General features: G+C 57.8%; 1 protein-coding gene and 1 long non-coding RNA gene across 2 annotated transcripts; one reads left to right on the top strand and one right to left on the bottom strand.

Annotated features, from left to right (window-relative positions):
* Positions 1-622: 622 nt before the first annotated feature.
* On the top strand, positions 623-5,868 carry LOC135287469 (uncharacterized). Its single transcript, XR_010351151.1, has 3 exons — positions 623-920; positions 1,585-3,309; positions 4,949-5,868. It is a non-coding gene; the product is annotated as an uncharacterized LOC135287469 (long non-coding RNA).
* Positions 5,869-11,935: 6,067 nt separating this feature from the next.
* On the bottom strand, positions 11,936-17,431 carry LOC135287302 (uncharacterized). Its single transcript, XM_064400651.1, has 14 exons — positions 17,128-17,431; positions 16,537-16,601; positions 16,291-16,440; positions 15,959-16,107; positions 15,490-15,637; positions 15,058-15,245; positions 14,829-14,969; positions 14,438-14,552; positions 14,140-14,280; positions 13,775-13,951; positions 13,486-13,641; positions 13,226-13,327; positions 12,426-12,858; positions 11,936-12,135 (listed from the first exon to the last, which is right to left on the bottom strand). Exons 1-14 carry the CDS (start codon positions 17,234-17,236, stop codon positions 11,936-11,938), a joined length of 2,274 nt encoding a protein of 757 aa, XP_064256721.1. The 5' UTR covers positions 17,237-17,431.
* Between the last annotated feature and the right edge of the window lie 7,245 nt (positions 17,432-24,676).

A 24,676-nucleotide genomic window follows, 5' to 3' on the forward strand; every position in this document is an offset into this window, starting at 1 on the left:
AAGGCAGAAATCCTTGGCATTTCCACTTCTGTCTGAGAGACAGCCCGTGGCTGCTGTGAGGCACAGAGACCATCCCTTGGTGCAGGGTGGGGCAGACAGTCTGTCCATCAGCCCTGCCCTCAGCTGCCCAGGGCTGTCCCCCCTTGAGGCTGGAGGGCACCCAGGGGCTCCCTGAGGAGAAACTGGACACTGTGCAGAGCTGGTGAATCCAGGTTCAAGGGCAGGTCTCTGAATTCCTGGAAAAGCCCTGGGCAGCCCTGGCTGAACACCCGGCTTCCCACCCCTGCAGCCTCCCCTGAAGGGACGTTTTGGGCCCTGTCCCTCTGATGGGGCTGCAGGGAGTCTCTGCTCTGCAGCTTGTCATTCTGCACAGAAAAGGGACCCTGAGAGCCACCCAGCCAGATCCGAGCTGCAGCAAGAGAGGGGAGCTCTGAGAGAGCCTCCAGCACCCTGAGGGATGGCCCTGGAGCAGAGACTCACCATGCTAAGGACTGTGCAGGTGACTCCAGCAGTGACCTCGCAGCATCCTCGGCCTGCATAGAGCCTCTCCTCTCTCTGTGCCTCTGTGCTGTGCCCGGGGTGGCTGCAGGCAGTGCCCCAGCCCTGCTGGGCTGTGCACAGCAGCTGCTCCTGGCCAGAGCTGTCTCTCTGCAGCGCTGCCCTTGCCACGAGCTGCCTCTGTGCCAAGAGCCGGCCCAGCTCAGCAGCACAGACACAGCACAAGGACTTCTCTTGTGGGTTGGGTGCTAAATCCCTGAACATCAGTCCCTGAGAGGGAGCTGAAAAAACCTCTCAAGAGCTGAAAGTCACAATCCAACTCCAAAGTTTCTTCAAGTTTTAATAGGTCCCACTGAGGGACACAACTGAGAAAGTGTCCCCAGGTTCCAGTTAGAGCAGAACACCGGAGGCACTGATGACAGGTGGGGACAAACAAGGGAAAGGTGTCTCTGATGCTGAGCAAACCTGGATGTGTTTCAGGAATGCAAAGGACCCAGGCCTGAGCCCCAGCCCCTGGCCAGGCAGATCCTGTCCCTCCCTCCTTGCTCAGGGCTCTTCCAGGGATGGGATCAGCGCTGGGATGTGGGGATGTTCAATGCCAAGGGCAGGACCGTGGGGCAGCCCCTGCCAGGCTGCTGAGCAGGGACAAGGAGGCAATGAGGCCCCAGGCCTGCAAGGGTCACTCGTCCCCTCCTCCTGGCTCAGGCTCAGGCCAGCAGCCATGGCCAAAGTGCTGCCCAAGTTGGCCCTGTCAGGGCCTTGCAGCAGCTGCACATCCCTGTGCCCTGTGCAGCCCAGGCTGTCCTACGGTGTCCCTGCCCTGGCCTCTGTCCCTGCAGGCTGTCCTCATCCCCCAGCTGCCCCACCTGGCTGGCCCCTTCCTTTGCTGACAGCTCTGCCTCCTGCCTGCCTCTGCCTGCCCACACAAAGCCTTGGGCTGGCCCAGACTCCTTCTGGGGGATGTGTTGCACCACAGCCCTGCCCAGGGAGGGAAATTCCTTTCTCCTTGTGTCCAGTCTGGACCTCCCCAGCTGCAATTTCCATTAATTTTTTCTTTTTTCTCCCTGTTTTCTATTGTGTCAAAAGGATCCACCATCTCTGAAACTGCCCTTCAATCCCGCCCAGGGCTCTCATCTGCTGTCCTCAGTCTCCACCCCACTGAGCACAGAGCTCCTTTGTCCCGATGCAGAGCGAGTCAGCAGAGGCCAAGGCAAGCCAGACCTGTCTGTCCTTGCAACCCTTGGATATGTGGGGAGTTTTGGAGGTGGAATTCCATTGCAGCCATGGGTTCCTGGACCAGAAGGACAGTTCTTCTCCACAGGAAGGAAAGGGCAGTGCCCCAGCATTTCAAAGGCTGATTAAAAGCAGTCCCAAGGAGGCCAAGGCCAGCCAGACCTGTTTGTCTTGGCAGCTTTTGTCTGGGAGCAATCCTTGGATAGAGGGAATTTGGGAAGCCTAACCCCACTTTTGTCCATGGGCACATGGACAAGAAGGACAGTTCTCTTCCATAGGAAGGAAAGTACAGAGCCCCAGTGTTTCACAGGCAGATGAGAGCTGGCCCTCAGGAAGCCAAAGGAACCTAGACAGTCCTGGCAGATTTTGTCTGGGAGCTGTCCTTGGATATAGGGAGTTTTGGAGGCAGATTCCCAATTGTGGCCATAGACACCTGGACTTCAAAGATGCTTTTTACAATGGAAAGAAAAGCACATCCCTCCAGTGTTTTGAAGGCAGGTAAGAGGTGGCCCCCAAGATGCCAAGGCCATCCAGAGCTGTCTTTGCTGGCAGGTTTCCAATGGGAACAATCTTTGGATATAATCAGATATAGAGGTAGATTCCCAATTTCCGCCATGAACCCCTGGAGGAGAGGGAGAGTTCTTTCCCACTGGAAGGAAAGCACAGAACTCCGGAGTTTTAGGGGCAGATGAGAAGCAACCCTCAACATGCCATCTCAGCTGGACCAGTCAGGCCCAGCCAACCAGACCTGTTCCATGTTCTTGGATCCTTGGGGCCCTGCAACATCACAATTGCCCTTTGGTTCCACGAGTCCCCATAGTATCACAAGAGATCTTTGTTTCCATGAGGCCCAGTGATATCACAATGGTCTCCTTGGCTCTGCAGTGCCACAATGGCCCCTTGCTTCCATGAGGCCTTGCAGTGTCAAAATGGTTTTCCTTGGTTCCATGGGACTGTGCAGAGTGCCACAATGGTCCCTTGGTTCTGTTGGGCTCCCCAGGATCACAATGGCCCCTTGGTTCCACAAGGCCTGGCTGTGGCACACTGGCCCCTTGCTTCCATGGGGACCCATAGTGTCACAATGGCCCCTTGGTGCCATGGGGACCTAGAATGCCAGAATGGTCTCATTGCTTCCAGGAGGCCCTGCAGTGTCACAGAGAGCTCCTTGGTTCCATAAAGCCCTGCAAACCCCTTGATTCAACACGGCCTCAAAGTGTCAGAATGGTCTCCAGGATTCTAGGAGTTCCTGCAGTGTCACAAGGGCACCTTGCTTCCATGAGGCCCTGAAATATGGAATGGCCCCTTGATTCCATTGGGCTCCTCACTGTTACATGAGTTTTTAGTTACATGGAGGCCTGTAGTGTCACAATGGCCCTTGGTTCCAAAGGGTCCCAAACTGTTGTAATATTCTCCATGAGGTTCCGTGAGGTCTCACAATGTCACAATGGACTTTTGGTTCCATGAGCTTTCATAATGCTCAACAGCAGTCTCCTTGGTTCTGCAGTTTTATAACTGACCCGTGGTTCCATGAGGTGCCTCGCCTCCCACAGCTTCTCAGGGACCCTTTTCCCCATCAAGGTCCCTAATAGCCCTTCATGGCCCCTCAGAGCCCCTTATGGCCCCTCAAATCTCCTCATGACCCCTCACGACACTTCACAGCTCATGGCCCCTCATGGCCCCTCACAGCCCCTCCTGGCCCCTCACAGCCCCTCACAGCCCTCATGGCCCCTCACAGCCCCTCATGGCCCCTCACAGCCCCAGGCCTGGGGCTCCTCCCAAAGGAGAAGGGGTCAGGCCCTGCTTGTTCTCCTTTGATTTTGGTCACTTCACAGCGACCAGTAAAGAAAGGCTGAAATGGAGCCTTTCCCCAGCGTTTCCCTCAGGGTTAATTGCAGGCTGAAGCTCTGTGCTGGCGCTGGCCCCAGCACCAACATCCCTGCAGCCGCCAGGCCTTTGCTGTCCCCCCGTGTCCGTCGCTGTCCCCGAGTCCCGCCTGGCTCTGGCAGCAGCAGCAGCCGCAGCGCAGCGGGCGCCGGCCCGGCCCAGCCGGGGCTCCGGGGCAGGAGCAGCAGCAGCGCCGGCCCCTTCCCACCTGCTCCTGCCTCGGCTCCCAAGGGCTTTTTCCAGCGGAATCCTGGAGTAGAGCAACCAGCACCCACACACAGCCCTGACTCCTCAGGGCCCGCCTGTGCTGCCCTGAGCCAGCCCTCAGAGGAGGAAAGGATTGGGTTCCAGCGCTGTTTTCAGCGCTGTTTTACTCACCCTGAGCTGACAGCAGGAGGCTGCTGCTGCTGCCTTTGCCTTGAGAATTGGAGATCATGGCTGCTCTTGTCCCTCTTCTGCTTGTCACTTGACTTTTATCTGTAAAACTGCAATTGCCTTTTTTGATCAGTGCTACCCAGAGTGCTTTTGAGATGGGGGACTCTGGCTTTTTGTCACAGGCATCATGATTAGCAGATCTTGAAATGATCACAAGTCCCTGAGCACTAAGTCAAGGAGAATTAAAGCCACACAGGCCACATTTGCAGTGCTCAAACACAGCCCTGTTGCTGCTGCTGCTGGAATAGAATCAACTGACAGAGGCCATCACAGAAATTGCCTCTGGAGTGTCAAATCAAATGAAAAAATCCACCAGGAGAAAACAAAACCAGAACTTCTCAACTCGCTTCATTGTTTCTTCTGAGCAGCAGCAGAAAATGGAGATGCCCAGAGGTATTTCCAGCTGCTGCTGGTCCCAGCTGGAGCCCAGCCTGCTGCCCAGTCCCAGCGGGAACCTGAGCCCAGCCCGGGGAGCTCCCGCAGTGTCGGGAGCTCAGCACACGCGGGGCCAGGCCCAGAGCCCCAGGCACAGCCGCCCATTGTGGGGCAGCAGCGCAGACGGAATGTCCTGCGGCCCAAACCTCCTGCTCCTGCCACACAGCGCCCAGCCTTCTCCCCCTCCTCCTCCTCTCCCAGCATGGCACAAATTCCAGCTCGGAGGAGGCTTCCCCAGAGAGGGCTCAGGCTCCTGGTTCAGCCTCAGTGTCCCTGCAGAGGAACACGGCATCTTTCAGGCGCTTCCACAAGCTCAGGGTTCTCATTTCATGGGGAATTTGGGATGGAAATGGCTTTGTTAGGAAGGACAAAAGCGAAGGGAATGGATTGGAAATCCTTAGGGAAAATGACCCTTCTTACAGGCAAAGTTCACCAAGTAATTCCCTGCATTTCTCCTTTTCAGATTCTTTCAGTCATCTTCTGAGAGGTCCAGCTTGTTCTGGTGATTTCCATGAACTGATTGTACTTGTGATTTATAGCAATGTATGAGATGTAGAAGCATCTGAGCTGAACACAGAAAGAAACAAACTCCCTGTCAGCCCATTTTCATCTTCCAGATCACTTTCAAGATGTCCATGGGGATGTTGGAATGATTATCACACGGCTCTCCATTTCTGGCTGCAGGCTCTGGAGATTCTTTTTGTGCATTCAGTCAAGCTTGCATTCCCTAACAATTCCTGGTAGCCCGTCATGTTTTCTTAAGGTAGAACAGTAACAATGAAAACATTACCAATGACACAACTGCCCAGCCCACAAGGGAAAGAAAGAAGAAGTTGTTAAGTTTTTAAATATTTGTCTTGCTTTGCTGCAAGAGTTGTGCTGCACGCACGGCGGGGAAAGCCAAGAGAAGCTGCAGTTGGTGGCGCATCTTGTGACAGAAGCTGCTCCTCGTTCTCCAGGAAAAGGTTCTTGGAAAGAGCAAACAGGACTGTGGAGAAGATTCTGGGAAAAGTGAAACAGCTTTTAAGAATTGAAATAAGAATGGAAAGAAACAATCCAAGATGTTTTATTTATTTTTATGCTCCCCTTTTCCATCTTGCACTACTTCTCCTTCCCATTAATTCCAAATGGATCTTACTTCTAAGATCCATGACTTGGCAAGTTTTAGACACTCTAAAATACCATGATCTACACACTGTTTTCCTTCCCCTGTATTTTTTAGAAAGCAATGCTGGAGAGGTAAGTGCAGTGCTTGGGTCAGGTACAAATTCTGCATTCAGGGAATGTGCTCTGGTAGTGTTTGACCCTCAGCAGGGACAATACACAGCAGCGACCGAGGGGATTCCTGTGCCCCTGTGCAGGAGTACAGACTCTGAGTCTTGGCTGAACACGGCAAAGTTCCCGTGTTTGGACAGGCTCAGGGGCTGCACCCAGGGATTGTGGGGCTTGGTGCGGGGGCGAATGTGTAACGGACAAACAGACACGGGGACAAACTGCCACAGTGCTTCAGTTGCAGCGGCAGTAGCGGCAGGAGAGGCACAGGGAGTGAAATCAGTGAAAGAAGCGACTCTATCGACTCCCTCTTGCTTCTCCTCTCCCTCTCCCACTGTCCCGCACCCTCTCCCGGTCTCCCTTTCCCGGTGTCCCATCCTCTTCCCGTCTCTCTCCCTCCCTGTGCCAGGCCGGGCCATACCCCGAGCCCACCCCTGGCCCCGGGCGGGGCTGCCCCATGCCCGGCCCCGGGTGTCCCGCCTTGGTCTCGCTTCCGCCCGGCTCTGGCCGTACTGGCGATGGCGCTGCTGGGCGGGCATCAGTGCCTGGGGCTGGAGCGGCGTCACCTGCCTTTGCCTCCGCCTGGCCCGAGCCTGGCCCCGACCCCAACCCCGACTCCAGCCCCGACCCCAGCCCTGGTCCCGACCCCAGCCCCAGTCCTGGCCCCGGCTCCTCCCGGGGCCCACGGAGGACACAGGCAGCACAGCCGCTCCCGCCTCCTCTGCTGTGGCTTTCCCAGCCCGAGCTCCGCCACCCGGCAGTGCAGCTGCCGCCCCAAGGCTCCCGTGTCCCGTTCCAAAGAGCAAACACCTGGGGATGCCCGGCCCGGGGCAGGTGAGGGGCGCTCGGGGCCGTTGCTGGCCCATGCCAAGCACTGACAGCCACGTCCCGCCCGCAGGGAAGGTGCAGCAGGGCCTGAAGGAGCAGTACCGGCTGGGCTCGCTGCTGGGGCGCGGTGTCTTTGGCAGCGTCTTCTCGGCAACGCAGCTTTTGGACAGTGCCCCGGTGAGCGGCGGACACGGCAGCGGGTGGAGGAGGAGAGAGCGGAGGAGGAAAAGAATGGGGCTTGGCAGGGCAGGTGGTGAGCTCAGCACGCTGCTCCCCTTGGCTCGCAGATGGCCATCAAAAAGATGCCACAGAACTGCACTGGGGCCAGCTGGTGAGTGAGCAGGGCCAGTGGCGCGTGCCGGGCGGGGATGAGCTGAGGCCTGGCAGGGTGGAAGCCGCCGGGACGCCTCGAGAGGGAGCAGGCGCGGGGCCAGTGCAGGGCACAGAGCATCCCGGGCTGGGTGAGGGGCTCCCCAGCCCTGGCACAGCATCGGCCCCACTGACGGCATCGTGCTCCTCCCGCAGCCCGACGGCACCAGCGCACCCCTGGAGATCGTGCTTCTGGACAAGGAGTCCACTGGCTTCCCTGGTGTCGTCCAGCTGCTGGAGTGGCTTGAGCTCCCCAAAGACATCTTGATGGTTCTGGAGCAGCCAGAGCGGTCTCAGGACCTGCAGCATTTCATTCGGGCACGGGAGTTCCTGCCTGAGGAGGTGGCACGGCAGCTGTTCCGCCAGGTGCTGGAGGCCATGCGGCACTGCACCAGCTGCGGGGTCCTGCCCAGGGACATCAAACCAGGGAACATCCTGGTGGACCTGGCCACCGGGCAGGCCAAATTGATTGACTTTGGCTGTGGCGCCTACCTGCAAGACACAGCCTACACTCACTTTGCAGGTGAGCCCACACAGGGGTGTTCTCCTGGTCCCGGCATCTCACAGCCCAACATCTCATAGCCCAAGCTGGGTGTGGCAGCAGGGATTCTCCCTTTTGCTGCCCTTCATGGCACTGAGATTGTAGCTGAGTTGCTTTTGAGCAGGGCTGGGTGGGGAGCCAGCTTCCAGCCCTGCTGGCAGCCTTTGCCCACCACTCTGCCCAGAACTGGGGCTGGGGCAGCCAGCCTGACAAAAACACCTGTGCGTGGGGGTAGCAGAGAGGGGGGGACAAGAACCAGTGCCCCAGCCAGTCTGGTGTGCAGGTGAGAACTGCTGTGGACTGCTCCACTCACCTGGTTTGCTTTGGGTTCAGAATGTTTTTTGGGGCAATTCAGGCAGGGAGGATGAAGACATGGTTTTTCCCCAACTCTGTGTGGGTATTTATTGTCATAGTCGGGCCTTGCCAGGGCTTCCTCTGCCCTCTTCTGACACCAGTGACTTCTTTTCCAACCCTGAGTCTGTACACCAGTCCCAGGTGCTGGTGAGAGGGCAGTGGTCACCCTGTGTGCCACTGGTGCAGCCCCTGCACGCCCAGGGATGCTGGGGCCAGGCTCTGGGAGCAGCAGCATCCCCATGATGAACTCCATCTGTATTCCATAGGAACATGGTCATACAGCCCCCCAGAATGGACCCAGTTGGGCTGGTACTATGGCGAGCCAGCTACCATCTGGTCCCTGGGCATCGTGCTGCCCCAGATGGTCTGCGGGGAGCACCCTTTCAGGAGGGGCCAGAACATCAGCTGGGACCATCAGCTCTCACTGCCACAACAGCTCTCTCCAGGTGGATCCTCATCTCTGGGCACAGGGGGAATACCAGTGCTGGGAGACAGCAGCAGGCTCGTGAGCATCCTGCTGTGGCAGCTGCTGAGGAGGTGGCACGTGTCCTGCTCTCCTCCAAAACAGGGAATTGATGGGAAAGTTTAGGCTCAGCTCTGAGCACATCCAGCATGGCCTGGGCACGGGAATAGTGGGGCAAAGCCAACAGGAGCCTTCTCCAACTGATGGGCAGTTTCTGGTTTCTCTGCCCAGAGTGCCAAGATCTGATCAGGCAGTGTTTATGCATGCTGGACTTGGAAAGGCCCTCATTAGAAGAGATGTTCTGTGATCCTTGGATGCAGGATATTCATGTGCCCTAGAAGAAGGGAGAGAGCCACAGGTACACTTTGATGCAGGGCCCTGGTAAGTTAGAGCTCCACACATGCCTTGGCAATCAGAAGCAAAGGAACCCAGACCTTTTTTGTCCTGCCTGTGTCACTGCCCAGAGGTCATCAAATGGGAACACACAGCCCTTGTGCTGGAGCTGAGCTGCTCTGCCCAGCACTGGTGGCCGCCATCCAAGCTAATTTTGCTTGTCCTGGTTCCCTGACAGCTGGGGCCCTGGGCAGAGCCCTGACAGCCTGGTCTCACCCCAAGAAAGGAGAAGGAGCCCCTGGAGAAGCTGTACCAGGTGGGAATGCTGCTGCTGCTGGAGACAGCGAGGACGACATCAAGGATGACAACCTCTTCCTCCACCTGGCCACTGGCCAGCTGAAGATGATGGACTTCAATCTGGCACCTTCTTCAAAGCCAGGCTCCACAGCGAATTTGCAGCTGAGTCCACACGCAGGGAAATGCTCCCAGATTTGGGCATTGCCCAGCCTGGCTGGGAACCAAAGGTTCCCCCTTGGCAGGGGTGGATGCAGCTGATCCTTCAGTCGGCTGCCCAGCTGCTTTTGGCAGGGCTGGGGAATGGGCTGGGGTGGGTACGAAATGGGAGTAGGCTCCTGGCCCTGCCAGCAGCCCCCAGCACCCACCGTGGCCTGGGCTGGGGTTGGAGCTGGGACAGCCAGCCCGACACAAACAAACCCCCATGGTGGGAGCAGAGGTGGGACTCCAGAACCTGTGCTGGGGCTGCTTTGCTGTGTAGGCAAGGAAGGGCTTGGGCTGCTCCACTGCCCTTGTTTGCTTTGGGATCACGGTTATTGTGGGGGGCAGTGCAGGGGGGAAGAGAGAAAGTGTGGGCTTCCCTCACCCATGGCTGGGTTTTTCCATAGCATGTAGGGGTTGGGCCTTCTTCAAGGCCCTGACAGAGATACAATTTTTTACCTTTTTTCTTGTTTTCCCTTTTTGTCTCTAATCTCTTTTCAAAAATTTATTGTTTGTTTTTCCAGAGGAAGCATTCTAGGTGGGGTCCAGTCTGGATCGGGAAGTGCTTGGGAGCAGCTGTGGCGTGGATGGGCCGTGCCCTTGGAGCAGGCTGAGGACATCGTTTGGGACCAGCTTTTCTTCCAGTCATGGATGGCGTGAGGTGGGTCCCTGTCTGCTTGGCAGGGTGGGATCAGAGCTTTTGGGAGATGGCAGCGAGCACAGGAGCATCCCACTCTGGGCAGGTGCTGAGGGCTGGATGTGCCATGGCTGGCTGCAGGCTGGGCACGTGTCCTGCCCTCCTGCTCTGCTCCCCGAGGCAGCAGTGATGGGCATCTCTGGGCACAGCTCTGGGCACAGCTCTGGGCACAGCTCTGGGCACAGCTCTGGGCACAGCCAGCATGGCCTGGGTGCCACAGGCGTTGGGACAAGGGGAGAGGAGCCCTCAGCTGATGGCAGTTTCTGGTTTCTCTCCTTGCAGCCAGGCTCTGTGGATGCTGAGGCTGCTCTGGGCTCTGCCAGGGCTCTGCTGGAGCTCAGCACCGGGCCAGGATCAGCCAAAAAAGAAATGGTGTGACCTGCAGCACAGACTTGCTTGAGCATTTTGGCAACACAGCTCAAGTTTGCAGAGTGTACATCTCCAAGGGAAAACAAGACCCCCCCAAAAATAAACTTGTTCAATAGCTTCAGAAATTAAATCAATCTGGGATGACCCCAAATGACATTTTTCGGCTTGCTCAAGTTGTAGCTCAGCCCTTCTCTGAACAGTTCTCTCCCCCACCTGCCTTTTACTTCCCAACTGCTCCCTCTTTTCCCCCAGTGAGTTCCCAGCCCATGGCAGTCTCCATCACACTGTTGCCTTCCTTGGTGCCCCTCACCACGAGGAAGGCCAAGCCCCAGGCTCTGGGACTCATCCTGTCACTGGCTGAGGAGCAGCAATGTCTCAGAGGTCCAGTGGGATTTTAGTGTCATTCAGAGCCACTCTCCAGCCCTCAGCTCTCCTCACTGCTGAGCTCCCACTCCCTTTTCCTTGTCCTTGCAGCAGGATGAGCTCTTTGAATCTCCTTGAACCAGCCCACTCTTCCCAGCCCACACACCCACCTCAGTGAGGCTGAAGCTGAAGCTTCTCTGTCTCCTCTGGCACACCAGTCCAGTCCCCTGTGCGGGGAGCCCCAGCCCCAGAGCACAGCACACAGCAGTGCAGTCCGGGCTGGAGCAGCTGCCCTGCAGCCCTGGCTTGGCTGTTTGTGGCAGCTGAATGCTCCCTGTTTCAGCTGTCCCTGCAGGATGGCCCCAGGGCAGAGCCCAGCCGGGCTCCCACTGCAGCCCCTGCAGCTTTGGGCAGACAGTGCTCCCAGAGCTGAGGTTCATGGGGAGCACCCGGAGCTGTGCCTTGCACTCTGCTGCCGTGTGTCACAGCGCAGGCTGGCTTGTACTGTGTGACTGTACCAGCCCCTGGTGTGACTGACAGGGCCTCGCCCACTCACATCTCTCCCAAGGCTGCAGCATTTCACTGGCCAGAACCTGAAGGGGCGTAGAGATCAGACCAATGACATTTTCCAGACTGGGTTTTTCAAAGGCTCTTTCTAAGGAAGGGCTGGAGAATAAACGCTGTTTGCCACATGGACATTGGGGTGAGTGGTCCCTTTGTCTCCAACCCACACCCCTGGGCCAATGTTACAGCCACCCAGTCCCTCACACATCCCCCTCGTGCCTTCCCACTGCCTTGTCCTGTCAGGGCTCCTGCAGCCCCTCATCCCTTGGTGGCCCCGTCCCCTCAGGGTCTCCCCCAGCCCGGCCAAGCTGCTCAGCAGCAGCACTGCTGGCCCACAGGAGCTCCAGATGAGCCCCATCAAGAGGCACCTGGGAGCCCTCAGCAATCCAGCCAGCAACACACGGGCAGGAGGACACGGATGGCGGTTCCTGCCTGGCACAGGGCTTGTGGCCATCTCCAGGCACCGGTCTCACAGGGGTCCCCGCAGCTCCGGCCCCTGCCCATCCGCTCTGTTGGCAGCACAGAGGCTTCAGCAGAACCACCAAAGGCCAAGGGGCTTCTGGCCACTTTCCCTGCAACACTGCACGCCTGGGCAGCTTGCTGAGCCCAAGCACCCTTTTCTCCCTCTTCCCCCATGCCCTGCAAACCCTGAGCAGCAAAAGAAAGATCCTGGGAGTCTGTCTATTACAACACATCCTATATTTATATGCTAAAGAAAAAACAAAAAGAAGAAAAGAACAATATTAAAGAAACAGAAAATCCCCGCTGGCTCGGGTGGCCCCAGCAGACAGAGCCTCTGCGATCAGCTCTCTGCAGAGCTCCAGCAGTGCAGGCAGCCCAGCCCCGACAGACGAGGCCGTGTCCTCCATGCCCTGCGGAGCTGGTCCTGCAGCCTCTGGAAGACAGAGTATCGCTTACTCTGTAGTGCCCGGAGGACATCCAATGTTTGAAGTGCCGCGTCTGACACGGCACTGCTGATGTCCTCTGTCAGGTGTTCAAGGGCTGAAAGAGAGAGGAACAGAGCCATGGTCAGATCCCAGAGCTGAGGGGACCCGAGGAGAGCCCCCTGCCAGGGCCATCCCAGCCCGCTCTAGCCATGGCCAGGAGGGAGCAGGGACCAAGGGGCTCAGCCCGAAGCTGCTGGCCACGAATGCCCCAGGTGGCCCTGAAATCTCTGTGTGCTCTGCCCACGCCGGCCCTCGTCCGCACAGGGAGCAGAGCCCTCCGCAGCCGGGGCAGGGCTCGCAGCTGCCCCCGCCAGCCCCCGCTGCCAGCCCGCTGCCCTCACTCACCGCTGCAGATGAGCCGGAGCTCTTCCCTCTTCCCCCTCAGGTGCTGCCCGGCCATGCCTGGGAACACAGAGCCTGTCACGGCGCCGGCGGCACAGCTCCCTGCCAGTGGCGCTGCCGGCGCTGCGGCCGCACGCCCTGCTGGCCCGGCAGGGCTCAGCCCGGGCCACGCCGCACGCTGCCGCCCGAGGGCACGGCTGCCAGAGGCCGGCAGCAGCGCCGAGCCCAGGGGGGGCTCCGGGGCGCCGGGCCCGGACGGCGCTGCCGGGGCAGCGGGCGGGGCTGGGGCCGAGCTGCGGCGGGCCGGGGAGGGAGTCCGGGCTCGTGGCTCACCCGTGAACCTGATGGCTGCCGCTCGCAGGGACTCCTGTGGGTTCCGCAGGTACGGCAGGGCCCGGCGGAGGTGCTCGGCCGCTCGGCTCGTGTCCTCTGCCAGCTGCAGAGAGCGGCAGCAGGGAAGGCTCGGCGCGGGCTCAGCCCCTGTGGCGGGCGCTCCCTGCGCCCAGCCCCGGCCTCCCCTGCCCGCACAGCCCTGAGGCGCGGCCAGCAGCCGCTGGCGCCGGGCTCTGGAGGGGGCAGAGGGCCGGCTGCTGCCTGGGGAGCCGCGGTGCCGCCCCGGGCCGCAGCCCCGCCGGGCCGCGGCTCCATCGGCCCCCAGCTCGGGCCCACAGGAGCCTGGAGAAGAGCCCGCATGGCCTCGGGGTGCAGCAGCGGGCAGGGGCACAGCTGCTGGTGCCGCACACTGAGCACGGCGCTCAGGGGGCTTCTCCAGGCTGAGGCTGGGGCTTCCAGGCCGTCCTTACCAGGCACTTGGTGAACTTCCACAGCTTCTTGTTCTTCAGCTGTTTTTCAAGATCCCTCCTCTTCAGGAACTCCGCCACACAAAGCAGCGTTTCCTGAGAAACCTGGAGAGCAGCAGAGACACGGAGATGGCCCCACAGCCCAGGGTGCAGGACCCGCGTCCCTGTGCCAAGGCCTGGAGGAGGCTGCAGCCCGGCAGGCGCCAGGGCAGGAGGCAGCCGAGCCCCCTGCCAGGGGACAGCAGCAGCCCATGAATCCTCACCTGTGCCACAAGCCGATTCTCATCATGGCAGTGGAAGAAGAGTGGCAGCAGGCTCTGGCGCAGGGGTGTCTTCAGGGCCTTTTTTTCCTTTTTCTGTGGAAGAGTCACCAATGTTCGGAAGAGGAGTATGGAGAGCAGCTGCACCTGGTTATTGTCCTGTATGAAAGGAAGAGAAAAAGACCTCAGCATTGGCTGCACGGGGCTCAGCTTGGCGCAGGCCTGCAAATCCACAGGGCACAAAGTGTCCGGGCAGCACCCAGTGGCCGTGGCTGAGGGCAGCGAGCCTTACGTGGTCAAAGAGTGGCAGGAGCGCCTCAACCAGCTGCAGTGTGATGGGGCCGGCTATCAGCGTGTCATTGTCCAAAATAATAAAGCTGAGTAGCATGACAGTCATGCAAACTATCTCTCCATCTGTGTCCTGCAGGAGCTCCACAAGGCTTTCAGTCAGGCTCCACATTTTTTTGGTCTGTTCGGAACACAAGTTGGTGAAATGCCATCCTGCTGTGGCAGGGCCCAGAGGCCAAAGGCCTATCCTGAAGCACTTGGGCAGCTGAAGCGGGAGGCAGGAGAGCTGGGAGCAGCTGCCCCAGCACCCAAAGCCCAGCCAAGCCCAAAGGACTGCATTGCCCAGCTTAGCCCCTGCCCCCTTCTCACCATGGAGGGCTCGTCAGTGAACTCGAGAAGGGCCCTGAGTGCCAGGCGACGCCTCTCCCTGCACTCGCTCCGCAGGTGCCTTGACAAGATCTGCAGGACTCTCTTAGCACCGCGTTCACTCAAGTCCAGGAACTCGAGGACCTGAAAGGCACAGGGCAGTGACAGGGGAGCCGGCCAGCAGGAACCAGAACCGCACAGGGCTGGGCCCAGGCAGCAGCACAGGCACGGGCACCGTCCCAGGCAGCTGCGGCTACGAGAGGGCAGAGAGCTGGGAGGCAGCGCTGGCCATCAGGCTCACCTCCGCAAGGAAGGCCAGGGCGGGCAGCTCCCAGCGTGGCTCCTGTGTGCGGAGCAGCCGGAGCAGGTAGCGAGCGATGCGGGAACACAAGGAGATGGAGACACAGGACATCTCCCTGGCAGGAGAGAAAGTCACCAAGACTGTGGGCCATGGGGACAAACCTCTGCCAGGACCGACTCACAGAGGTCTGGTCTTTCCCCAGCATCCTGCAAGGGACCCTGGGCTATTGGGGAGGTGGCTCCTTGTGGGCACTCTCCTCTCCCAGCCTTTTCCAGTCTGCTTGGCTGTCCCTCGGTGACAAGGCCCTCTGGCCCGCGACCATGGGGACTGTGTGGGGCACCCTGGGCACAGAGCACAAATGTCAGAGGCAGCGGGGAGAAGGGGGTCTCACCTGGCCAGCAGAGCCACGGCATAGTGGTGGGTGTCAGCACACAGCAGCGCGTCCCAGCCACACGCTGGTGCTTCCATCGCCACCACCACATCCTCGTGCTGCATTCGGCAGAGCAGGGACTTCAGGGTCCGCACTGCAAACCTGCGTGCAGAGCAAAGCCCCGGTCACGCTGGGAGCACTGGCTCCTGCCCAGGGACGTGGCAGGGACAGGAGGACTGGGATGGAGCACCTGTTGGGGCTGGTGGCAAGGTCATATTGCTCTTGGCATCCCTTCCAGAAGGTATGGACCGCCTCTGGCATATCCAGAGTGGTGAAGAACACTTGGAAGAGCAGATGCACAAAGAGGCGGGGGAAATACACCGTCACCATGTGTGGGACACAGGGAACCTGGAGGATCTTCCACATCACCACAGTGGCCTGCAAAGGACAAAGCCCCCTGAGACAGCGCTCAGTGCCGAGGTGTCCGTGTGGCAAGGCCTGAGCAGGGGAGGGAGAGGCCCAAAGAGGCGCAGGGGGAGCAGGGGCCTGGTGCCCCTGAAGCTGCCCCGAGGCCAGGTTTCATCCCAGCGCCTGAGGCAGGGAGATGCAGTGGGGGAAGGAGGATGGAGAGCTGCTGGAGAGGCGGCTTTGGGGCCAGCAAAGGCCAGTTGCAGAAACTCACAGCCAGGACCAAGACACCCGTTTTGTCCCCATCGGAGGTGCACATGCTGTGCTCGGGCCAGCTCCCCAGCACATCCAGGAGTATCAGCAGCGCAGGCTCCGCAGTCCTGGGCGAGCACATGATGCTCTTCCACATGGTCAGAGCAGCTCTGTGGGGTTAGAGCTCTGTCTCAGGGGGGTCTGGGACACAGCACTGTGGCCTGGGCAGCAGCGGGGACCTGAGCTGGCTGCCAGCTCTGCCCCTGCCCACTGCCACTGGCCAGCAGCTCCCAGCAGCCCGGCCCTGTGGGGACAGGCCCCTGAGGGGCCGTGAGGGAGCATGGCAGCAGGCTCGGGGACTGACGTGCCAGGGCTGGCAAAGGGAGCAGCCAGAGGGCCCTGGAACTCTCTGTTGCTCAGACAGCTGGGACAGGCTGTACAGGCTGATGGGCTGGGGAGCCCTGAGCGCTCTGGGCAGGTGGGCCCCATACCTGTCACAGGATGGGGCCACACGCAGGAGCGTCACCAGTACGTCAGCGGGCTGTGCTTCGGTGAGATCCAGCAGGGTCCTGTTCAGCCTGTGCTCAGCAAACTGATTGGTCGTGAGCCACTGGTGGATGTACCTGACCACGGCGGGCACCTGGAGAAGGCACGGGGAGACTTGGACAGCTGCCAGAGGGAGGAATGTCCCCACCTTGCCCAGAGAAGTGCTTCCCTTCCCACCACACTGCCATGGCCTCAAAGGCTTCCAGTGACCAGCGGGTGTTGCTTGGGAGGCTGAGCAATTCCTGGGTGGATCAAACCCTGGCCACGGGCTGCTTACTTGCTTTGGATTGCAAAAGCCCTCCTCTACCAGCATATCCAGCAGGGCAGCACTGGTCTTGGTTTTAAAGATGTGCGAGTATGCTCTGAGCCCAGTGCCCACGGTGCTGGTCTCTTCCTCCCGAATTCTCTTGATTAATTTGCAAACCAGCTGTAGGAGAAGGGCAAGAAACCAAAGGGATGTTCCACAGAATGCTCCAAGCATGGTGACAGCAGGCCCAGCCCAGGTGGGGATGGCTGCAGGTACCTGTGCTGTTCTGTGGAAGAGGCCACGGCTGGATTGCTGCTCTTGTGTGCGCTCCACGGCTGCATCTGGCAAAGAGCGAGCGCAGCCAGAGCTGAGGGGCTGCAGGAGAGGCCGGAGAACACAGCCCAGCCCTGCACTGCCCAGGCAGGGACAGCCCCGGGATGCCCCAGGGGATGGAACACGGCTGCTGCGGGGTGTCTGCCTGGCCCCTCTTCCGTCCTGTCCATAGGCATGGCCCAGGAGATGGATGGGATGGGATGGGATGGGATGGGATGGGATGGGATGGGATGGGATGGGATGGGATGGGATGGGATGGGATGCCATGGGATGGGATGGGATGGGATGGGATGGGATGGGATGGGATGGGATGGGATGCCATGGGATGGGATGGGATGGGATGGGATGGGATGCCATGGGATGCCATGGGATGCCATGGGATGCCATGGGATGCCATGGGATGCCATGGGATGCCATGGGATGCCATGCCACGGGATGGGATGAGTTGCAATGGGATGCACTGGGATGCAGTGGGATGCTATGACACCAAGCTGGCTGCAGGCACCAACCCTGTAGCCCAGCTCTTGCACTCACTCTCCTGCAGTGGCTTGAACAGCACCACCTCTTCCATCTCCTGTGCTGGGGCAGCTCCAGGGCCTTCTTCCTCTTCCTCCACCCAGGCCAGCTTGGGTCTCTGGTCCATGTCACTGACTGGATTTGTGGCTGCTTGCAGGAGAGGTGCCTCGGAAGAGCTCCGAGTCAGCAAGTCCTGCAGTCGTGCCTGGAAGGCACCTTCAAGAGCGAAGCCTCAGGAGGGCTACAGGACAGCACGTCCTGCACTCTGCTCTGGAGAGCTCCTGCCACAAGGGCAGGAGAGTCCTGTCAAGGATGGTGGTCTGGCCTCGAGGGCAATGGCAGCAGGGATGGGAGATGCCTCCGGGGCACCAAGGCCCACGGTCGGCCCTCGAGGGCACCTGCAGGAGAGAAGCCTCGGGAAGGCCACGGGTCAGCAAGTCCTGTGGTTTGGCCTCGAGGTCAGCTGCAGGAATAACACTTCGGAAAGGCTCCAGGTCAGACACGAACGAGTGTGCTGTGTGGGGCTCCTCACAGCACTGCTCTGTCTCGTCCTGTCCCGTTGTGTGCTCCGAGCACTCTGGAGTGTTCTTGTCGCCACCAGCTCCTATGTCACCACGTGTCACAAAGGGCTCTAGGACACCCGTTCCATGGCGTGGTGACCATGGTACACCTTGTCACAAAGGGCCCCTGCACACACCGCCCCTGCCCTGGAGCCACCCCCAGCCCACCCAAAGTGGCCCAGCTTAGGAGGAATCTCTGGCCCCGGGTGTCTGAGACAGCCTGACAGGGTCTTTAGGAACGGCTCAAACCATCAGCAAATGCTGCCCTTCTCTGCAGGCTCAGGGCAGCAGAAGGAGCCCCCAGGGCTGCCGACACAGCCCCCCTGGGAAGGGCACGGGGCCTTCCACAGAAGCTGGCATGGCCTCCTTGGGACACGTCCCGGCTGGTGGCCATCCTAAACCTGCGGGTGTGACATGGACAAGGAACATGTGGGCCAGGGCACGAACGCTGCCCTGAGCCCTGGGGCCCGTGCAGCGCTGCCATCAGCAGCTGTGGCAGAGTCCCTGCCCAAGCAGACCTGCCACCCCTCAGCCCTGGCAGCGCTGGTGCCCGTCTCCTGCCCCAGAGACCTGTGCCCCGGGGGGCTTCTGTGCCACAGGGAGCCAAAGCCCACGTGCACTGGGGGCTGTGCTCCTTCCTGCAGGGGCTGCTGGCAGGAGCACCTGGAGCAACTGCTGGCAACACTTGGTCTCTGTCAGAAGCTCTTACTCCGTGCTGAAATTATTTTCTCATTGAAGTCATTTCCTTCTGCAGGAAAACACCTTAACAGCAAAGGCACAGAATAATGGGGCATTTAAGAATCCTCAGTTCAGGAAAGTTTCACTTCCCATTGCTCAATTCAAGTAGTTCCAAAAAGTTGCAAACTTCCCAAATCAATTGGGATGGCTTGAGAAGATGAAGAGTTGAAATTTTGTTTCCCATCTCAATGCAGTGGCTCATTTGTCTTAATGTCATCCACTGAGAGTCACTTTACAGAACATAACACTCCACAGAGGCAAAAACAGGGCCATTCTTTGGTTTGCAAATGGTTTTCTATGAAGGGATGATAATATCCTCATTCTCTTAAGGAATAAAAACTCTCAAGAAATGAAAGTTCACTCAGTGTTCCCAAAGTAGCCCAACCAAAAAAGTAGATGGCCAAAGGGCTAATCCTCCCCCTGGTACAGATATCTAAGTGGCCAGTAAAGTACAGCTCTGCCCTCTGGTTCCCTGCAGGAGAATCAGGACCATGAACAGGAAAAGTCACAGATATTCTTTCTGCCCTCCGGAACCAAAGCTGTGCCAAACCACAGATGCTGCCTTCAACCTGGCTCAGATTCCAGCCTAGACCTCTCACCTTCCAGACAATGCCTTCTCCAGCACCCCCCCAACACTAACCCCCCCAACCTCCCTCACAGAAGCCCTCAACACCTCGCCAGGACCCCGAGCTGTCCCTGTCCCTCCGCAGAGCTTTCCCACCCTCCAGCAGACGCCCTGGTTCCCTGCACGTGCCGTGGGATGGCCCTCAGGAGGGTCTGCTCCAAGGCCTTCCCTGGTGGCAGCTCAGGCTGCCAGGCCTGTGGTTCCTGGATCACCCTTCCCACCGAGCCTTCCTGTGCACGGCTGTTCCACTGGCACCTTTGCTCAGCTCGGACTTCTCCACTTAACCAGGACTGCTGGTCAAGGATCCAGAGCAGCCTGGCCAGCTCTTTCTCCAGCTCCCTCTTTACTCTCAGGGGAGCTAGAGCATTCCACAGGAAAGCAACTGGTGCCACAAGGAGCCTCAGGCACCTTTGGCAGTGAAACAAGGCCTTTGTTTGACCTAAGTAAGCACAAGCCATTCACATTAGTGAACAAGTGCTTAGCACAGACAGACCTGAGTACTTGCACCAGTTAGAATAAGAAAAACCTGGGGACCTAATTGACAGGAGAGTGACTTGACAAAAAGCTTTAGACATAGTCTGCCAGAAGAACTAAGGGCAAGTACAGAATCAGCCCTGTGCAGGGAAGCCATGAGGAAGATTTTGTGCTGCTTTAGGGCATCGAGACCACTCCTGGCCAGCACCTGGACATTAGCTTCAAGTATAGGAATGTGACACAGTGTATTTCTAACCCCCTGCCTATGGAACCACCTCAGCAGCATAAAGATGAATGGTATTTTTGATACAATTCCTACACCAACACACTGAAATTTATCCATGGCGGAGAAGCATTTCAGTGGGGTGCAGACTCCTGCCCTCCCGCCAGGTCAATAAAAGCATTTTTGGCAGATAATGCATTTGTCTGCTGATTTCTCTGAGTGAGGGAGACCCCTCAGGACTGCTGTATCCTGAGGGAACACCGTTGGCTTTGACCTGTAGGCACCTGCACAAGCTTAGAATCAGCTGCCTCAGCTTCCAGGACCTCTCTTGGCCAGCATCCTGACATGGATGCAGGATTGCTGCGAGGCACTTCTGGGACACAGCAAGACAGGACCGGCTGTCTCGTGTCCACGTAGCACCCCCTGACACAGCCTGGGTCATCCCAAAACCAGACAAACACTCACGTGTCAGCAGAGGGGAGCAAGGAGCACTGGGCTCCTCTCAGGGTATCTCAGCTGGCCTTGCTCCACAACACGCCCCCATTTTAAGGCCTGCTGATGCCCAGCTGCCAGAAATGCCTACCTTGTTCTCTCCAAGATGCACAGGGAGAGCCAATGAGCAGGACGCCTTGGGATGCAAACCTTCCAAGCCTTTTCTGAGGCCAGGGGCACAGCAAGGTCAGCCAAGACTCTCCACGCTGCCTGGCCCACCCAGCCCAGCTCTGTGCTGGCCCTGGGCCACAGCAGCTTCCAGCAAGCAAGAGGCAAATAAATGCATATTGCCAAGAGCCGAAACACAGCAGAAAGGTAAGATGAGAAAAGTGTGTGTGTAAAGGCCTTTTAATTCACAGCTCTCAAAGAGAGCTTTGGGGCTTGGGGCTGGGCAGAGATGCTCCTGCTCACACCTCTGTCCAGAGGTGGGGAACACACCCTGCTGCAGGTGCTTGGGTTGGTCTCTGCAGATCCAGGTGGATGCCAAACCTGCTCTTCACAGCCTTCTCCCTTGCCCTGCCCCTCTGCCACGTGCAATGGGCATCAAGGACTGAAAGGAGCACAGAGAGCCAAAGGGGGTCACTTGCACCTGCCTCACTGGGAGCTCCCTGGGAAGCACTTTCCTTGAGAAGCAAGCCCCTTTCCTCCAAAGGCATTTCCCCAAATGTGTAGCTTTCCTGGGGAGCACCAACACACTGTTAAAAAAAGCTGGCAAGGCTGAATGACTTTAGGTCCTTTCAGGACAGGCACTCCAGCTCTAGCTCGTGTTCCCCCAAGTGTGTGTCCAGGTGGAGGTTCAGAGGTGCAGCCCCAGTCTCTCTACAAACACAAGCTGCCCGCTGCCTCTTCACCTGCCTCAACTCCTGCCTGCACTCACAGCACCAAAACCAGGCTGTTCCCAGCCAGAGCCCAGAGTCCTGTCCCTGCAGGACGCTCCTGCCAGCACCTTCCAGGACTCTCCGCTGTGCATGCAGCACTTTTCATGCCCGCTCTCAACAGGCTCTGGAAGGCAGAGCACAACCTGGCTGGCTCTGCCACCAGCACACCCCAAACACAGGCAGAGGAAGAAGCAGCAGGGGTTGTTTTGTGACCATGCCCCAGAGAAACTGGAAGGGTGCCCTCCCTCTGCTCTCGCTTGGTTGGCTTTCTGACTGGGTCTGAGGCTGGGGCTGCCATTCCTTGGTTGTGGGGACCAGAACCACACCCAGGATCCCGGCACTGCCTGACAGCGCTCCGGGCACTGGCACGGTCGCGTGTCCGAGTCTCGGGCACCGTGCTGCTGCTTCATTTGCTCTTAGGCACACCCAAAGCTCTCTCTTAAGCCCGGATGGTCTCTGGTTCTGCCCTCTTCCTGATCCTGTGCAGGCATGGAGCACTGCTGTGCTTTCAGGAAGCTGTTCCTGAAACCTTCCAGCATTCCAATCTCCTTTGCCCTCTGTGGATGCTTGTCAGGGCATCCCTCACAGCTGGCTTCAGAACATCCTCAGGTTGGCTCTTCCAAAATCCAGGGGCTCCAGGGTGCTCAGCAAGATCTGTAACTCCACAGTGTTGTGGAACTGGACCTTCAGCACGGGGAGCTTTCCAGCCTGATCTGCCCTCGTTCCTCTGTGTCTGTGCACAAACACGGCGTGGAAGAGAATGGCAGGAGGGGCCTGTGTGTCCCAGGGCTCTGGATTTGCATCGCTTCAGCTCCACAGAGATGCAGGTAAAGCAAAGAAGCCAAACTGCTTATTAATGGAAAGTGAAGCAAAGGGATGAGCTGGGAGGGAAGAAAGGGGATAGGCACGGTCTGAGGGCTGAAGGAAGGGAGCTGTCAACAGGGAGGGAGAAGGCAGGAGCTATGGGAGCTTCCCACAGGCTCAGCTGTGCCAGTCATCAGCTGTGCCTGGAACTCCATCTGGTCTCCTCTGGTCCCCAGGTGGTCTCATCTTCCAAGGGATCTGGAGGTCTTAAGGAAACACTGCTACTTCTGAGCCAGCAGATGAAAGTAGTTCTGCAGCTCTTCCCTCGAACATCACCTGAACAAATATGCTGATGTGGGAGGGGCTGTCGTTTTCACTCAGGGCTTGAAGGGCTGGAAGAGAGAGGAATAGAGCCACAGTCAGAACCTGGACCTGCGGGAATCCAAGGGCACCTTCCTTCCAGGGCCATCCCATCCAGCTCTTGCCATGGCCACAAGATAGGAGGGGGCAAGGGGATCAGCTGCAAGGTGCTGGCCGTGAATCCCCCTGCCCACGTCCGTGAAATCTCTGCGTGCTCTGCCCACGCCACCCCTTGTCCACAGAAGGAGGGAAGCCCACTGCAGCTGGGGCGGGGATTGCAGCTCCATACAGGAGCTCAACACAGGCTAACCATAACTAAGGCTACTGTGGCTGTTATCCAGTTTGCTTTATGGCTAAATAAGGTGAGGGATTCATGGATCTTTAACTTTCGCTGCTAAGCAGGCACGTGGATTCAGAGATATCACATACTAACTGTATGTTTTTGGGGTTACTTTAATAATGGTACTTACTGTGAGGAAATGACATGAGGGGAAATTTTCTCCCAAACCTTCAACCATCTCTTTGGGTCTGCCCCAGCAGTTTTCAAAGTGTCAGATGCACTCTAAATACTAATGATATCAAACAGTGGTTGGTGTTGCTGATAGGCCTGTTACATTTAGCATTCAGAGATAAGGGAAGATTAACCTGGATAAGCACTCTGACACCTACCCCAGAGCCTAGGGATGCTGCTGCCCCAGAGCCTGACCCTGCCCCACAGCCCACCTCAGATATGAACTACCCAGACTGGGTGGGGGTTCAGGTGAAGGAGATAGGGTAGATGCTGAAGGGGTACATTTCCCCAGCTGGTGAGAAACCCTCCCCCTGCCTCAAAGAGGGAGAGTCTGCTGGTGCAGCAGTGGAACCCACAGATGTTACAACCGTCCAGGCTCCAGCTGAACTGCAAAGGCAGCCACAGCCTGCAGCAGTCACTCCTGTGGAAACAAGGAGATCTAAGATGAAATCAGAGCACCCAGGTAAGGTTAAGAAAGGAGGGTCCTCACAACCCACAGGGGAGCCAGAGGCTGCAATCATCCCCGAGTCCCTGACGTACAAAAGTCACCATAATCTGCACAAAGACACTGTATGACGGGGACGTGAGGCTTATACAACCTGGCTATTCTGGGTCTGGGACCTTATGGGTGCAGGCAGCCAACTGGATAGTGCATTCCTCATTGAGGGAGGCTGCTGCTGAGAAGGCCAGGAAATATCAGCATCTTCATTCACAAATACAAGAACTGACCAATGCAGTAGATATTGAATTTGTAGGTTTCCCCATGGGAGCGAGGGAAAAATGGTACAACGAGGACTTGGAGTTGCTTTTGGCCCTTGGTATCTCTAAAATGTGCCTAGGGAAGATTGCCTGGGCCTTGGCATCCAGAGTGCTTGTCGTCTCTGTAGGTATTGTACATATATTTGTCAGCAAAGCTAGTTTGATTGTATCTGTTTAATACATTAAACCCCTTCCCTGTGATGGTTACAACTGGATAGTGGAATCAGTTTATGGGAGGGAGGGGTTTGTTCTTCATACCATGTCGTTCCTTGCCCAGTTCTTGGGTTTCAAATTCTGATCTGGACCAGGTGGATGGGCCATGTTTATTTAACCTGGAATAGAGACATATATATTTGTATATGTTTATTAAGTAGCCAAATGCTACTTAAGGAATTGGAAAGGAATTTGGGACCCTTGCCCAGGACTCAGGTAAGAATCAGGGATATTGATAAAGGAGCCAAGGTCCCTTTCCTTCTGGGAGCAGCTTTTAATGAGTGTCAGAGAAAGGTTTGTCGACAGGGAGAGAATGCAGGAGCACCACCACAGAATGTGCTGGAAGACCCTTGAGGAAAGGATCCAACAGCCGAGAGACGTGGCAGTATTGGAGGTACTTGTTGGGAGGGATGGACAGCATGATAATGATCCTGACAAGGTATCAAGGGCATATGTGGAGTCTGGCACATCTGGGGCCATCTCAATACACCACCTTCATTGCAATGATTGATGCTGACACCAACCGAGAGACAGCGGGTTCTGTCACCAACAAACTTAGAAATTACAAGAGTATGATCAATGGCCCAGTGCAGGCTCATGTCTCTGCTGTGATTAAGGAGTTCAAAGAGGAGATGAGGGAGATCAAGGAGGAGGTGAGGAAGATCAATGCAGCACCCATGCGAGTCACAGGCCCCAAAGTCAGAGCCCAACATCCCCCAGCTAGAGAGAGAGGGTACACCCCACAGGCTGACCTGTGGTTCTTCCTGTGTGACCGTGGGGAAGGCATGGGAAGGTGGGATGGGAAACCTACTTCTGTGCTGGCAACTCAAAGGGAGCACTAACCGAGGGAGTTCCACTAAAGTGAAGGTAGCCTCAACCTCCCATGACCGAGCTTCTGAGTATGATCTGTCAGATCCCCTTGAAGGTACT

The sequence above is a fragment of the Passer domesticus genome, chromosome 29, assembly GCF_036417665.1.
Source record: "Passer domesticus isolate bPasDom1 chromosome 29, bPasDom1.hap1, whole genome shotgun sequence".
Lineage (NCBI taxonomy): Eukaryota > Metazoa > Chordata > Aves > Passeriformes > Passeridae > Passer > Passer domesticus.

What these genes read in the sequence shown, in the direction of transcription:
- LOC135287302 (XM_064400651.1), bottom strand. Translation starts at nt 17,236, where the DNA reads ATGGACCAGAGACCCAAGCTGGCCTGGGTGGAGGAAGAGGAAGAAGGC. An exon ending in GCTTTTGCAATCCAAAGCAA is followed by an intron (nt 16,108 to 16,290) that starts GTAAGCAGCCCG and finishes TGCCTTCTCCAG; the next exon opens with GTGCCCGCCGTGGTCAGGTA. An exon ending in GGAAGTTCACCAAGTGCCTG is followed by an intron (nt 12,859 to 13,225) that starts GTAAGGACGGCC and finishes CGCTCTCTGCAG; the next exon opens with CTGGCAGAGGACACGAGCCG.